At 35.7% G+C, this 17,618-nt stretch overlaps 1 protein-coding gene across 1 annotated transcript in view; it reads left to right on the forward strand.

Moving 5' to 3' along the window:
• Nucleotides 1-16,347, forward strand: part of SRFBP1 (serum response factor binding protein 1) — a 62,071-nt gene extending 45,724 nt beyond the window's left edge. Inside the window, exons 5-8 of the mRNA XM_011963696.1 lie at nt 7,698-7,779; nt 8,530-9,244; nt 10,766-10,803; nt 14,678-16,347. Coding sequence (XP_011819086.1) covers nt 7,698-7,779; nt 8,530-9,244; nt 10,766-10,803; nt 14,678-14,862 — 1,020 coding nt within the window. The 3' untranslated portion in view covers nt 14,863-16,347. The remainder of the gene's footprint in view (nt 1-7,697; nt 7,780-8,529; nt 9,245-10,765; nt 10,804-14,677) is intronic.
• The last annotated feature ends 1,271 nt before the right edge of the window (nt 16,348-17,618 follow it).

Raw genomic sequence — 17,618 nt, forward strand, 5'->3', positions numbered from 1 at the left:
GTGTAAAAAACATCCGGAGTTGGGTCACGAAATGTAAAAGTTATCTCAGAGTTGAGAAGAAAATTTGTTGAGAATACTAGACTGAATTCCGAAAACAGATTTTGAGTTCTAGCTTGTTCCTAATTGGGTAGGTAATCTTGAAATCAAGCCTAGAAGGTTAGTCTCATTGATTGATAAAATCTTTGGTCCATTTCTCCTTTAGATCTTGTTGAAATTTGAATTTTAAAAGTTAAATGTGCGATTTTCTAAGAACAAAATTCTTAAGAATAAAATTAAAGATTTAAAATGAAAAGCCAAAAATATTAAATTTGACTTTCTCTTAGGAAGAATAAAAATACTTAAATAATTGCCATAATTTACTAAATTGGTATGTCAAAGACTTTCTTTAAAACCAGCATTTTTAAGTACATGTGTAATTTTATTAGTCTTTTAAGAATGGAAAACTTAGTATTTATAAAACATATAACTAATGTGTATGTTATTAAGATTTTCATTTGCAGTTTTTTTCACATTTTTGCACATTAGAATATTTTTTCTACTCCCATAATTGCAAGCAACTGAGATTTGCAAATTACGTGTCATCAAGACGAAATACAAATTAGTTAAAAATAGCTGGCAGCTAAATATAAGGAATATTGAAGGACCAGATATATACTAAGGAGATATATGTCTCTCCTACAATACACTCTGATGTTTAGGAATACCTTGATTAAATAATTTTTAATTCAATGAAAGTCTCAATTCTAATTATTATGATTTCTTATAGTGTTACAATAACAGTATTCTAATTAGTACTTGAGCATAACTTGTGCCTTTTTCTTTGAGACTGACAATTCAGATACACTTCTGGGAAGTGATTGGTAATATCCTCATTATAAGTTGTGAACTCACACACTGCAAAGATTCTTGTTTAGCAAAAGTTAGAGGTTTCTAGGAGTTTCTACATTTCAACTAGTGTTGCCTTCTCCCTAGCTTTGTGACCTTAGGTTACTTACCACCTCTGACTCTTGTTGCTTCTCATTTCTGTAATAAAGTGCTCTTCCAGATCAAACGTCCTGATGTTGCATTTTATTCCCTCTTCAAAGTTGTTATGGCATCCAATAAAAATGACAAAGCTCATCCTCCCAGTGTTCAGATTTTTTTTGCCTCAAAACGTCACTGTGTCATGCACTCACTATGTCTGTATTGTAATTTTTAAATATGTTTTGTTAAGTATTATTAACTCTAACATTTTACATATTTCAATGTAACAAGTAGTTCATTCTCTAAGATGTTTGGCCATGGTATTAGATAGGCAACTTTATCAAAATTTCATTTATAAAAATTAGAAACACTGAGTACATTTTGAAATGTATATACACCATAAAATTATGGTAGAGAGTAGGTACAACACATACTTCACAGACATTTTTGTTAAAAAATTCTCAATAAAATAAACAAGAACTTGAGAAACCATTTATTTTCAACCCATTGTTCTTAAACAGAATGGTATTTCTACCTGCGAAGCGGTGTTTCTCTTAGCCATTGTTGAGGACATGGATACTTCCACATAGTATAAACTGGATTTTGTATTTATGGTTATTCAGAACTTTCCCAGAAGCAAAAAATGTATTCTCTGGTATGGTGCGATTATAGGAAATCAAATGCCCACATGTCATCCTTTTCATGAATAAGCCACATTCTCATCAAATATTAGCCGAAGCATAAAGCATTAGAATATGTTTTATATTTTCCTTAAAAATAACTACCCTTATCAACAAAGTACTTATTAATAGAAAAATATATTTGGTGTAGAGGTTATTTTCATGATCTAAAACTCGGAAGTCATGAAAGTTTGACTCATGAAAATTTTAAATTTCTCACCCAGAAAATTTTCCAAAAAAAAGATTTTAAAAAATACTAACATTGCAAATACGTGTGAAAGGACACAACTAATTTTCTAAATCTATGAAGATTACTTATGATGAACAAACCAGCAGAAAAAGAACAAAGCAAGATTTATGAACAGATGTTTATAGAAAAGTACATACTAGTGGTCTACTAACATAATGAATAAAAAATAACGTTATAATGACTTACTGTTTTTAGTTTACATTACAGAGTTTTTAGATTACACAGAACAAAATGTCTGCTAACATTCTGCATGGGAAAACCGCATAGAAAAACATACTTTAATATATTGCTAATGGAAGTGAAATTTGGTAGAGCTCACTTGTATGTGGAATCTAAAAATGTCAAACTCACGGAAATAGAGAGTAGAATGGTCGTTACCAGAGGCTGGGGGCAGGAGAAGTACAAACTGAAAAAGGGAGAATTGGTCAACAGATAGAAGGTTACAGTTAGAAAGAAGAACCAAGTTCTGGTGCTCTGTAGCACAGCAAGGTGACTACACTTAAGAATATATTTCAAAAGAGCCAAAAGAGAGGATTTTAAATGTTCTCATCACAAAGAAATTATAAATGTTTAAAGTGATAGATATGCTAATTACTCTGATCATTCTACAATGTATACATATGTCAGTATCACTTTGTACCCCATAAGTATATAAAATTATTGTCAATTAAAATAAAACAAAAAACATATCCTAGAGTTTTATAGCAATATTTATATATTTATAACATTTTATCAGCTGATAGCATTAACTTTTATTCTTCAAAAACACAAATTGCATATAATTACAGAACCTAAAGCTGTAGTATACATAATTCTGCATAACTACTCATTTTATACGCCTGCATGCCCTGTAGACCCAGACTTTTCTGTTCTGCTTTGGCTAACGGCTGTTATATATGGCTGCAGAGCTCCAATTTGACAACTACAATGGGAGTGACTCTCCTGGGATTATGCAACACTGTGGCCTTTTTCGAATCAGTCTCATTTTTTATTAACTTGATATTCTTCCACAAATAAGTGCTCCACAAAGATTGCAACATAAAAACACAGTTATAGAAGAAGACATTAGAAAAAAAAAAAATCTTCATTCATGAGATTTGTACATAATTATATAATTGTAAATCTTTTTCTAGAGTCTTTCAGAAAAAAATGAAATTCACTGAAATCAGATTACTAAATCAGAGTTAGTCTGGGATATCGTCCAGGGCAGAGAAACAGCTTTGCTAAATAAAATTAATGATAAAATGACTCTTAACAAAATAGCATTTACCCCCAGAGTCAACACTAGATATGCAAGTATTATTACACCACTGCTCTTCTAAAACTTGTTATAACTAAGATGGGAAGGTATAGCTAACTCTGGAAAGAAATACCCAGTTCAGCAAAGATTTTAGCAAGTTGTCAAAGCAGGGATTTGGAAACAGCAGTGTACTACGCAATTTTTTCTTTCTTCCTGATTTTTTAGTTCTGCCCCACCAAGGATTGTATTTGCATGTAATTTAGAGCAGGCATCACACTTTTTCTGTAAAGAACCTGAAATGAATGCCTTTGTAAGACACACAGCTTCTGTCACAACTACTTCGCTTTGCCATTGTGTCATGAGTGTAGACATAGGCAGTATAGAAATGAATGTGATTGACTTTGTTCCCCTAAAACTTTATTAAATAAAAGAAGTTCCAGCAGCAGGCTGGAACAGCCCCCATGGGCCAGTTTGCCAATTCCTGGTTTTGAAAATCGAATACTTCTACAAGAATTTTTTTATAAAAATGGCAGTACTCTGTTACTCCTTTCCTGCTTCAATTGCAGTTAGTTCATACAGTGTTTACCCCTACAGCAAGATGTTGATGTGCTGTATTAGCTTTTTCATTTTAAGCACTAGCTGTTAACTTTATGTTGTGGTAGGTAAGGATTTAGATCTCTTTTCTCTTTCAGGCTGCAAGTCATATATCCCCCTCCATCCTCCTCATATACTTATCTCCTGATATCCCTCCTTATCCCCTCCATCCTCCTTATATACTTGAATCAGATTAGATGAACATTTAGTGATTAAGTTGTTACTGTGAGTCATGTACTGAGTTATTATTACTTTTCTTTTTTTGCATAATATTTCTGTTTTCTACCATTTGTGATAGGTTTATTTTGTTAGTTTTCTGTCTTATCTCTAGTGTAACACCAGTCTCTCCATCTGCTATTGGCATGTCCTCTCCAGATATTCAACACACCAAGTATCCCTAACCTAAGTCTCCTGTCACCATCATACTGGAAAATTCCTTTTGCCTGGTCTTCTGTTTGTCTCCTATGCCATTCTGATTACTTGTATCCTTTCTTATTTTAGGGGAGCCAGTAGCTTCTTGGGCAGAAGTGTACAAGGGATATAAATTTTTTTGAAAAAACTTTGCCTGTGTGGAAGTATTTTTCTTCTTCCCTAGGTTGGAAATTATTTTCCTTCATCATTTTAGAAGCATTAGCTGCTCTATAGTTTGACTTCGAGAATTAAAGTCTGAAACCATTGTGATCTGTACATCTTTTCTTTGTAGTTTATTATTTGGTGACTTGTTTTATTATTTGAAATCTTCTAGGACCCAATATACTGACGTGACTATTTTCATATATTGTTTTCAGTCTTCTTAGCCTGAAAATCATGTTTTCCATTGGAATTTCTATATTCTAGCTTTTAATACTCAAGCAAGCATGTTTGACCTATGCCTTCAGCAGCCCAGCTTGTCACTAAGTGACTCAGGATACTAGCAATAGGCTTCCTTCCTAAATTCTCTTCCGTCTGTCTTTCCGGTATCAGGAAACTCAGCAGCAGGTTAAAGAAACGGGTTCACTTTGTGTTGTACTTAGATGAATGGTCCATAAGTAGACGACATTTCTTGGAAAAGGTGGAACAGAAGCTGTGTCTAATAGTCGGAATAGAGGTGTATCAGTTTCCTAAGGCTGCCATAAGGAAGTATCACAAATTGAGTGGTTTAAAACTACGTAAATTGGCCAGATGCGGTGGCTCACGCCTGTAATCCCAGCACTTTGGGAGGCTGAGGCGGGCGGATCACAAGGTCAGGAGTCCCAACACCAGCCTGGCCAACATGGTGAAACCCCATCTCTACTAAAAATACAAAAATTAGCTGAGCGTGTTGGTGGGCGCCTGTAATCCCAGCTACTTGGGAGGCTGAGACAGGAGAATAGCTTGAACCTGGGAGGCGGAGGTTACAGTGAGCCGAGATCATGCTACTGCACCTCCAGCCTGGGCAACAGAGTGAGACTCCATCTCAACAACAAAAAAAGGTAAATTTATTTTCTCACAGTTGATGAGGGTGAAAGCTTGAAATTAAGGTGTCAGTGAGGCCACACTTTCTCTGAAAGCTCCAGAGGGGAAACCTTCCTGCTTCTTTTAGTTACTGGTGGCTGATGCCAGGATAACTCCAATCTTTGCCTTAGTGTTCACGTAGTCTTTACTGTGTCTCTCTGTGCCCCTATATCTAAATATTCTTCTCCTTATAAGGAAACCAGACATACTGGGCTTAGGACCACCCTGAACCACTGTGATTCCATCATAATTTAATCTGCAAAGACTTTGTTTCCAAATAAGTTCACATTCTGAGTTTCCTGGTGGATGGGAATTTTGAGGGGACACTATTCAACCTAGTACACAAGATAATTAAATAGCAGGTGGTCCTGGCACAGGATTTGCACCAGGTGTAATTTAAATATCCTTTGAGTGACATTACTCAGATAAATCCTCCAAACAGAATAGCTTGCATACTGCTATCATCTTGTTTTTATTTTGGTATTCGTACATTTATAATTCTGGGTTGGAAACGCCTTATATTTGACTATTCACAGTGAAGGGTAAATTTAGGATAAAGACATTTGAAACTGGTTGTTTTACTTTCACATACTAGTGAAATTTATTCACTAGCTTTATTAAATATATATTGGGTGCCTACCAGTCACTATTCTAGGCATTGAATCTTTAGCAATGAGGCAAACAAAGTCTCTGCCTCATAGATATGAAAACATCTACACTGCAATGCCGTGGTAAGTGATGTGAAGTAAATAGTGATGGGAAGTGTTGTGCTAGTTGAGATGACATTTAAGCAGAGACCTGAATACAGTGAGATGATCAGCCGTGTATATATTTGGGAGTAGAGTATTCCAGGTAGAGAAGAGATTGCAATGGTATGGGCCTAAGCATCAGAAGGCAATAAATCTTAAAGAAGAACAGATATGGAAATAGCATGATTTGATTACATTTTTAAAAACTGCCGTGGCTGCTATGTGGAAAACTGACTGTTTAGAGAGCAAATTGCAAAGGAGAGTGCCCAGGTATAAGTTTAATTATGTTGGTCCACGTGAAGGTGTTGGTGATTTAGTCAAAGGTAGTAAGAATAGAAATGATGAGAAGCGACTGGTTTTGGATGTATTTTGCATTTGGAACCACAGAGTGTCTTGTGAGTTTTGAGGGAAAGTGAAATATTGGGAAAGAATGCTTACAGTTTTAGGCCTGAGCAACCAGAAGAATGGAAATTACATACAATCAGATGGAAAAGCTACAGGAGAAGCAGATTAGTGAGGAAAAAACAGAATTCTGTTTTGACGATGTCAAACAGATGTCAAGTGAGGTGGTTTGATGTATCAGCTTAGAGCTCAGTGGGAGCTGGAGGTCGAAATGTAGATGTTGTCAGCCTTCATATGGCATCTCAAGTCATTAGCCGGCGTTGTGATTTTTCCAAATTTATAAATGTATTGAATATTGTATATAATGTCCCCATTCAGTCATCATCAAATATTTATAACGTGTTTTCTATGATCCGGTTATTGTTCTAGGCCCTGAGAACATGTCAGTGATAGTAGACATTTAAAATAGAAATATAGAACATTAGATAATTTCTGGGTCTCTGTTAAATGGGACTTCAAGTATTACAGTAGTCTCACCCAGTTTAGCACTAGTATGTTATTTGATTCTTTGATATTAATTCAGTCTTCTTAATTAGATCGTTTAAGCTCATTACTGATTTGTTTTTCTAAGACCAGCCGAGCGGGCGCAAAAGAACCAGCGGGTAGGCAAGTGTAGGAGCAAAACAGGTTCAAGTTTATTTTGGTCACCTAGCTTCAGGGAAAGAAGGTGGGTAGGGAGAATCTGTCTGTCGGCCTCTGGCAAAGGAGGCCGGCAGAGTCCCCCGGTGGGGCTCTCGGGCGGAGTTCCCACAGTCCTGACATCCTGACAGGAGTGGGGCTGTGAGAAGGCCGCGTGGCTCACTGGCGGAGAGCGGCTTTTCTAGGAGTGGGAGGGCAATAGGCGGGGCACGGGCGTGTCGGGGGGCGTTCCGCAGGTGCGACCAGGTAAATCTTGGTCTCTTTGGATTGACGTCACCTGGCGCATGCCCAGTTGATCTGCACCGTCCCAGGTGCCAGCTGCATTTTCGCACGCGCGGGAAGAGCTGGTGGTGAAGAAGAACCCGGAAGTGCACCATCTTGCCTCCATTTGTCCAAACAATTGATAGTTGGTTTTTTTAATGTTACACATGATGCTTATCACAATTCTGGGAACATTAAGTATCCAAAGAATATTTATTAATGATTAAGTGACAATTTTAATTATTCAAAGGCAGTAATATTTTTGTCAAGGTGATCTTTGTCTTTAGCATGGCTTGATTATACAGATAACTTATCTAAGGAGAATATTAACTAGTTCTATTCTCAACTCTAATTTTTAAAGACTATGATAGATTTTATTTTATTCACTTTCAATGGTGTCATTTTTATTTTATTTCCATATGTTTATTATATTTTTAAATTTGCAGCCAGATTCTACTGCAACTGAAAGAGCAATTGCCAGACTAGCAGTACATCCTCTTCTGAAGAAAAAGATAGATGTGCTAAAAGGTATGAATTAAATGACTTTTAAGCCATGTACTTAATGCCTTTGTAGACTTTGGATAATGGTGATTCACTTATTTTAACTCTTGAGGTTCTATTATAAATGCAAGTTTCTTTCAAATATTTACCAATGTGGAAGGTGTCTGAAAATACAGAAAGTGTGATATCTGAAGAAAAACCAAATCTGTATTGTTTAATAAATTCTAATATATGAACATATAATATGCAATATATATCTTTCTATATATAATATATACAAGATAAAGTTGAATAGTTTTTTAAAAATATTGACATAACTCATTACTTTTGGTTTTCCCACTTAGGAACATAATTTTTTATATGTTTATTATAAAATATATTTATAAAATGAAATGTTTTTGTCACATGATACTGATTTTTATGTATGAAAGCATAATTTATAATACTCAATGCATTATTATTATATAAATTAAAGTTGCCATTTCCTTTTATTTGTATAATGTGATGTTTTTACTGTCCTTCATAACTCCAAGACATGAGGAAAAGATTTTCTTTTCATTTTCACAATTTAAAATGAATACATCTGAACATATCATATGTTTGGTTTTTAAGAAGTCAAAAGATTTCTTTGTGAATTCAGACCCATTATATGTATTTAATATCAATTCCAATTGCCCTCTTAAATCTTTTAAAATAATTTTTTAAAATACTGTTCTAAAACAGTCATGTTTTATATGTTTCAGTGCTAAAATGAGTCATGCACTGTTTCTCTTGCAGCTGCTGTCCAAGCCTTTAAAGAAGCCAGACAAAATGTTACTGAAGTTGAGTCATCAAAGAATGCTTCAGAGGACAATCATTCTAAGAATACTTTGTATTCAAATGATAATGGAAGTAATTTACAGCATGAAGGAACTATTATCAGTGAGCAAAAAGTCAAAGAAACCAAAATACTGAGGAAGAAACCAACACATAATTCAAAGGAAAAAGTAGACAAGATGGAACGTGGAACTAAAGCAGTGACTATTCCAAATTCTCCATCAAAGCCTTCAGGAAAGGATTCTGTAGTTTCCCTTGAGTCCCACAAGACACCTGCTGACCCAAAGCTGAAAACACTAAGTCAAACTAAAAAAAACAGAGGATCTGATAGCTCACTCTCTAGTAACAGTGATGGCGGAGAAGAAATATGTGAAGAGGAGAAGGAGTATTTTGATGATAGCACAGAAGAAAGGTTTTACAAGCAGTCTTCCATGTCTGAAGATAGTGATAGTGGTGACGACTTCTTCATTGGGAAAGTCAGACAGACAAGAAAGAAGGAAAGTAGTTGTCATTCTTCAGTTAAGGAACAAAAACCACTCGAAAAAGTGTTTCTTAAAGAAGATACAGGTGAAACTCATGGGGATACAAGAAATGACAAAACCAAGCCAAGTACAGAAACCAGAAAGTTAGAATCAGTGTTTTTCCACTCTTTATCTGGATCTAAAAGCTCTAGAAGGTAAGATTCTTTTTCTGTTCTGAAATAATCATTAGTTCTTTGTTAAAAAGCTAGAAATATCTACGTGTCCATACATGAAGAAACTATAATTCTAGTTTGTACAACCCATCCCGTTTTTAGACATGGCCCTCTCCAAGGTTATAGTGGGATATTAGGTACAGATACACATATGGCAATGCCACATTTGTCCAGTTTCATCAGAAAATGAGATGTTATAGCCAAATAATATGCCAGCTGATTTAAATTTTATTCCTTCATTTATCAAAGCTTTGAAACTTTGAAATCATTTTGGATGAAAAACTTTTGAAAATGTTTCACGTGTCTTTTTAAACAGAACTTTCTGAAAAGAATATGGTATTTTTTCTTGATGACCCAGGACCATTATTTTAAACATCAGTCATTTTACTGTCTAGTACCATTTCAGTATGTAAGGCTGCTTTGCTTGCCCTTGAACTGAGTTTCTGCAGACTGCTTTTTATGTGGTGATGTTGCTATCTCCATCTCTGTTGCTCACCACTTTTCATAGTTGTTCTGTTATAAACCAGTAAGTTTAACTTTATTTGTAATTCCAATTTGATAAAGGATATCTTCACATTTTAGAGTAAAGGTTATGTTTAGCTGATTTCTTCAGTAACAGCTATAAACTGTTCTTGCATATATTTACAAGTCAGGGATAGTTTTTAATGAAATAGAAAAATGTGATGTAAAAATTTTTCAAAAATGTCACAGTATGTATGGCAAAGACATAAAAACATGTGGAGTGTTGAAATAATTAAAATATTTACTTCTGTTTTCCAAACTTGCCTCAAAAAGCTACATTTTTTTCCTCATTTGAAAATGGCATACCACTATCCCTTTACCACAAAATATAAATCTTTTTTCTTTCTTTTTTTTTTTTTTATTGAGACGGAGTCTCACTCTGTCACCCAGGCTGGAGTGCAGTGGAGCCATCTTGGCTAGGCTAACTGTAACCTTTGCCTCCCAGGTTCAAGTGATTCTCCTGCCTCAGCCTGCCGAGTAGCTGGGATTACAGGAGCATGGTGCCACACCTGGCTACTTTTTTTGTTTGTTTGTTTAAGTAGAGATGGGTGTCACCATATTGGCCAGGCTAGTGTTGAACTCCTGACCTTGTGAGCCACTGTGTCCCGCCAAAATGTAAATCTTAATTTTTGTTGTATGAGAGTCATTCTTCCTGTGAGAAAACCTTAGAAATTCTTTATCTAGATAATCCCCAAGAGTAAAGGCAAGGTAACCAAGACAAGACATTTTCCATTACAAATAAATTCTCTTTAAAGGTGGTGAGGGAAGTAGGTCCTCATGTGTCTGTAGTAACATCGGATTCTAAGACACCTTTGTTTGATACACAACCTGGGGCTTTCATAATTATCTTACTGTTTGCTGGTGTGACTAAGGAGTATAGTAGCCCTTTGAATTCATTTTATCATCAATTTTATTATGTTATTTTCTTAAGATCAGAGGATTTATCTTCAAAAAGTCGTAATGGTGTTTTTCTTCTTTTAGAAATTACAAAGAACAGGCTCCAAAAACAAGATCACTAGGTATGTATTCACAGTTGCCTAACCTTCATATGCAATTAAGCTATGTTTTACCAAAGTAAAAGAATGAAAACTCGTCGTTGCTTAGTATAATCTGAATGAATTATGTACCCACAGAAATATTAACAGAGCATCTTATAATTATCAATATAATTTTTTGTTGTTGGTTTTCTTTTTTTCTGTGTCCTGCCAGAGGGAAAAATATAGATAAAATTTATCAGGAAATATTATGTCTATTTAACTTATCTCAAATTAAATCAACACATTTTTAAGTAAATTATGTAAGTTATATCTTAATTATTAGTGATCCTAAACACTAATGCCATGCCATTAAATATTGAATAACAAGCATATTACTTTCTTAGGCAAGAGTATAATCAGAATATTTTCAGATTAATTCATAACAAATCTAAGTTTAATATATTTGCGGAGAGTGACTTCTCACACAATCCTAGACTTTCACTAACTTAACATAGCAGAAATTCATTTCGCATTCACATCACAGTCCACTGTGATGAGTTAGCAGAGAGGCTGTGTTCCACATAGTCATTCAAGGATCAGGCTTCTTCCCTCTTTTGGCGTTTTCCTCCTCCAGGTTCCAAATATTCTCCATTTGCCAATAGAAGGGAATTAAGTACATAGAGAATTTTGCAGATTTTTGTGAGCCAGGCCTGAAAGTAGCAGAACCAGTTTTGCTCACATATCATTAGCCAGAATTCAGTCACATGACCCCATCTAGCCACAAAGGAGCTAAAAAATGCAGTCTTAGTATATATCTAGGAGAAAAGAGGCAGTGGAATTTTGTGAACACGTAACTTTTTCTGCCAGTGACCATACTTTCTATCACCAGATGCCCGTTTCGATTGTCCTCCTACACAGAGCATTTACCTCCTTCCCAAGGAAGCCAACCCAAAGTCACATCCAGTCACTCATCCAGCTCAAAGTTCAGGATCACTGGTCATGCAGTACTTTCCATCAAATGTCATGGATGAGATTCCTCAAAGTTTGGTGACGTTTGTACTAAAAAGAAATTCATGCCATGATATACCAGGTATCGAGTAGCAGAACAGGGACCAAGTAATGAAAATAAAAACTCTTAATTGCTTAGGGGAAAAATGGAAGCCACACAACAGGTCTACTGCCTGAAATTCTGCTGAGCAAAGATTATGAAGGCTCTGAGAGGAACTTCCTTATCCATTGTTTTTCATGGTCCCTGTCTAGGAAGGGTCTTTGCTTCATGGCCACATCTGAGGTGGGTAGTTAACATCTCTTTGGAGTTTGCCCCAAGTCACTTGCACAAATATAAAGTGATGAAGATTGTACAAAGTTCCGCAGAGGTTTTTTCCATCCCAGGCTTGTGATTTCTTTCACTATACACTTCCTCAAAAACTCAGTGGATTTCTGACCTGTGTTTCCTTCAGTCCATCTGTGGGCTGGTTACTGTACTGAAAATTCTTTCTTAGAGCTAGTTCTCAAACTTGTCTTATTTATGTTTGTTTGTGTTTTGTTTTGTTTTTCCCGCTTCCCAATCTCATTCAGCATCTACTGCATTGAGAATTAATCAGGTTTGGATGGGAAAGCCACACATTTAGTCTTATCTCTGCTCTAGGGCTGAGTTGCTGTGGGCCTTTTATTGCTTAAAACTTTTCGTAGACTTGCAGGTTACTGTTTGGGAGTCAAAAGCTTTTCTAAACCTTAAGTTCCCAAATATCTAGATTCTTTCTGTTCTCTGTTCTCTTTTGTGTAGTACATTCTCAAGGACAGCCAGTAATACATTGATCTTTTTATTCTTTCCAGCTGGTTACCTTTGTACAGCAAACTCCATAGGCTTGTGGCCTGCTTGCCAAGTTATCACAGATAACAGTTTTATCTATTTCTTTGGCACATAGGTTACTTACTTCTCATTGTCAGTTATCTGTTTCCTTGCTACCCACCACCGAACTGCTAAGCCAATGCCAAATTTTTATGTTATTGTAATGGTACTTCAGAGTACCAATTTTAGTATTATTCATAGTAGACTACCTGCTATAACAAGTAACTACTAAATCTCAGTGATTTGTCATCCATCAGTCTGTCTGCTCCTTGGAGTTTTATTCTATCTTGTGCCTCTTGCCTCCTGTGGATCCTAGAAGTTCTCTTCATTCATCAGCGATAGAGAAGTAATGGAAGATGGAATGTGAGGTTTTTATGGTCCAGGCCTTTTACTCACATTTTATTGGCCATCACTCAATTAGCCATATGACCTCACCTAACTGCAGCAGGAATGGAAAATATTCTGATTGTATGCCTAAAAGGAAGATAATACAGGATTTGGCAGAAACGTGTCAGTATGCCCCATTTATACCATATATTCACAAACATAGGATAACTGTAAATATAAGACACACCTACATTTTCACAATGAGGATATCCAAATAAAGGGTTTTTTGTGCTTAGCTTGTATGCTGAAAATATTTACCAGTTTATTTACATATACAACTGTATGTAATATATAAAATAATACATTCATTTAGAAGTACTGCCTTATTCAAATCTCAGTTTTTATGAAACAGGTTCTTTTTAAACTTTTCATCACTACAGCCACTCTTTGAATATTATAACAGATTTCTAGAGCACATGTGATTTGTATAAGATAAGGTTGTTTTGATTTCTGTCTAGATAATGTTTTGTAAATATTATCCGAAACTATGCACTGGTTTATATAACATTATTGCATTTGTTTTCTTAAAGAGGTCTTTAAAAGACTTCTGACAGGCTGGGCACGGTGGCTCATGCCTGTAATCCCAGCACTTCGGGAGGCTGAGGCAGGTGGATCATCTGAGGTCAGGAGTTTGAGATCAGCCTGACCAATATGTCTCTACTAAAAATACAAAAATTAGCCAGGCATAGTGGCACATGCCTGTAATCCCAGCTACTCAGGAGGCTGAGGCAGGAGAATTGCTTGAACCTGGGAAGTGGAGGTTGCAGTGAGCCAAGATCGCGCCACTGCACTCCAGCTCGGGCAACAGAGCAAGACTCCATCTTAAAAAAAAAAAAGGGTTCTGACAATGATTTCTAACTTGCCGTGGAGAAATACGTAGTCATGGGAGTGATTAGTAAGTCTACATTAAGTTTCTTGTCTCTCTTTTTCTTGCTGATTCCGTCTTCTAAGTTCTGTAAGCACCTAAAATGTGCATTGATTCTTGTCTTTTCATGCTAGTATATCTTCCCCAAATAAGACTTGATTCAAAATCATATAAAGTGACAAGATACTACATGGACTAGAATACAAGTTGCCACCTTCATACCTGGAGACTAACGTTACAACTAAAAAAGAACTTTGTCTCATATTCTTCAGTAGACTTAGTAGTGTACCTTGTAATAACCATTTTTGGTTCAATAACAGACGGAAGTGGAATCAATTTATAGCCCTTTAAAAATAGGTAAACACTATCAGTATTGTCAGACCCAGTGGAGTGTCTTAGCTAAGATGTGAATTTTCTGGCTACATCTGCTTCATGTACACAGATATCATAAGCTAATGATGTTCCTTTGAAAATACAAGATGCCCTTCTTTTTTGCCTTCTATGCTAGTACAAGAGGGTGATTCCTTTCTTAATGTTATTATAAATAAGACAGCGCAGCATAAATTAAGAGACACTCAATAAACATCTACTTACAAGGGTTAGAAAGCATGTGTATCAAAATTGACTACTCGTTTGTAAATTTTCAGCTTCAAACTATTCCCTGTTGGACTTCAGTTTTAAATTGTGCAATATTCCATTAAGAAAACAAAACTTCTTTTTTTAATATTGGTTTGAAAAAGATGAAATTTACTTCTCCTATATGCTCTTTAGGTATATAGTTAGTTGTTCTTATTTTTGCTTTCTCCTTGTAGATTTTCCACAGAATGAGCCTCAGATCAAGAATCAGTTTAATAAGAAGCTACCAAGAAGACTTGAAAATACAAAACAGCAATTGCAGCTGCCTCTTCATCCTTCATGGGAAGCAAGCAGAAGGCGAAAAGAACAGCAATCTAATATCGCTGTGTTTCAAGGGAAAAAAATTACATTTGATGATTGATTAGTGCCTCTTTCTGCGAACTTTTCCATCTAAAAAAAAAAAATTTTTTTTTTTTAAGACAGGGTCTCACTCTGTTGCCTAGGCTAGAGTGCAATAGTGCAATCATGGCTCACTGCAGCCTCGAACTCCTGGGCTCAAGTGATCTGCCTCCCAAAGGGCTGGTACTGCAGGTGCATGCACTACCCTGCCCTGCTTTCTCACCCCAGGCCCTGCAGCTATTACTTAAACTCGCATTTGAATAAATCTCTTGGGGGGAATTATAGAATGTTTGTTTTTGTATTTCTTTTTTTTTTTTTAAGTAAATTCAAGTTATGTTTACATAAGCCTTTCACAAATCCAATATGTACTTAAATTGATTTTTAATATCCCTCAGACTGTTTCCCTTATGAAGTAATTTGGGGATTTTAGTGATCTCATATTTTCTCTTTAGTGCTTATCATGAAATGTGCTTCACTGGTTCAGCTCTGTTGTTTCCTTAAAAAGTCAATGTATATTTAAAATAATAATGGAAACATAGGAAATCATAGCTATGTAAACCAGATCACCCTTGTTAAAAATCATTCTCGTTAGCAAACTAAAATAGTAACTTTTCTTATGGATGTACAGATAAATAAATACTGATTTTATTATTGTTTTATGTACTTGTGATCATGTACTTCTTGATTCTAAAATAGTTGTCTAGGACACTTTTGGGATTCTTAATTATATTTTAGTTACTTAAGAAAATTGTTTAAATGTAGCAATACAACCAATAATTGGTTTTATGTTTCACTGCATATAAATATTTCCATTAAATCAAGAATGTATATTATCTAGTTTTGACTATATATTCTTATTTTAAAATTTTTGAGGAATCATAGATTCTAATTTTTAAGAACAAATTCTGAAGGCAATTGGATTAAAAGCATTTCCACTGATAGCTAAGCAAAGAAGTTGTAAGATGACTCACTGAGGAAAGGACTGCTTTATACATTACAGTACTGCTATTTAAAAGGAAAACAGAATTTTTTAAATCCCTTCAAATGTTTCACTTTTGCTATGCTGGGAAAAATTTTGAAGTTCTTGGTAAACTGAATAATGCTAATCCATGTTTCCTGCACATTAGTTCCTTTAATGGCAGGGAAGGCCATCTGGTTAACCTGTATTCACAAACTCTCAAGAGTTTCTACTTATTTCAAGAACTTAAGAATTTAGATAACTCAGCTGGGCATGGTGACTTATACCTATAATCCCAGCACTTTGGGAGGCTGAGGCGGGTAGATCGCTAGAGGCAAGGAGTTCAAGACCAGCCTGGCCAACATGGTGAAACACTGTCTCTACTAAAAATACAAAAAATTATCCAGGCGTGGTGGCCAGCGCCTGTAATTCCAACTACTCGGAAGTCTGAGGCATGAGAATTGCTTGAACCTGGGAGAGGTGGACATTGCAGTGAGCTGAGATGGCACCACTGCACTCCAGCCTGGGTGACAGAGTAAGACTGTCTCACAAAAAAAAAAAAAAAAAAAAAAAAACTTAGATAAATAGAATAATGAAATTCAAGAGATTATGCAGAGAGAAAATTATTTTTGCTGTGTCAAATGAAAACATTGTTTTTGTACTTCTTTCTTTTAAATTTTATTTTGACATAATTTCAGACTGACAAAAAAGTAAAAGGAAAATGTCTCTGTACCTACCCAGAGTTTGCCAGACTGTGAAGCTGGAGTCACTATCCTCCACACTGCTAAGTCCGTCCAAGACTTTTTACCTCAACTGGAAGGAGTTAGTTAGAGTCCAGGTAAAAAGTTAAGAGGGAAGAGTTTTGTTAGCTGTTAGCTATTAGATTTTGTTTTAAGTTCTGTTGGACTTTGTTCTGGGATGCAGTGAAGTTACTTAGATTGGTCATTTCGAGGTTTGTGCTTTGTTAGAATGGGTCTACAAGAGCCATTAGTCTAGGGCGTTGGTTCTCAACTTGGAGTGATTTTCCTCCCAGGGAATATTTGTCTACATCATCTGGAGATATTTTGAATAGTCAAGGATGGGGAGTGGGAGGGGGCTACATCTAGCAGATACAGGCCTGGGATGCTGCTAAGTTGTCCATAATATATACACACACACACACACAGAATTTTAGAGCCCCAAATGTTAACAGTGCTAAGGTTGAGAAACCCTAGTTTAGGGTGTGTCTGACTCCACTACGAGACATTACCATTTTAGAAACTACCTAATACTGTGTCTATCAGGAAAGCTTTCTGCAATGGCTGGTCAGAATACAAACTATACCTGGGCTTGTGTAAGGCTTAGTTCCACTTACTCCTTTCTAGTGTTTAGTTTTTTTCCTGGCCTTAGTATATTCTTTGTACACCTCACACAGGTTGATCTACTAAAGACTTGAAAGAACCCTTCTACAGATCTTTGGAGCACTTTTTCTCTTTCTGTGTATTTCCTTCCTCTAGTATTTTGCCTCACAAATTCTAATTACACTGACTTTTCTGAACTCTGAAGTCTGTCTCTAATTTCAGTAAGGCCACTTAGCTCTTTTGAGGTTCTCTCTGCACTGCAGTTTGGAAACTTCAGGCAGTGAGCTGGTATACTTGTAGCACTCAAACTCATTTGTTTTTCTTCTGTCAGGTATGGTTATCCTTTGCCACCTCTTCTCCATTGTCTGAAAACTGTTTGGTGTACTTTGTGCAGTTTCCTAGTTGTTTAATGTAGAAGGGCAAATCCAGTCCCTGTTATTCTATAACGGTCAAAAATTGAAGTCCTTCTTAATTTTAATG

Source organism: Colobus angolensis, unplaced genomic scaffold (genome assembly GCF_000951035.1).
Source record: "Colobus angolensis palliatus isolate OR3802 unplaced genomic scaffold, Cang.pa_1.0 Scaffold62, whole genome shotgun sequence".
Lineage (NCBI taxonomy): Eukaryota > Metazoa > Chordata > Mammalia > Primates > Cercopithecidae > Colobus > Colobus angolensis.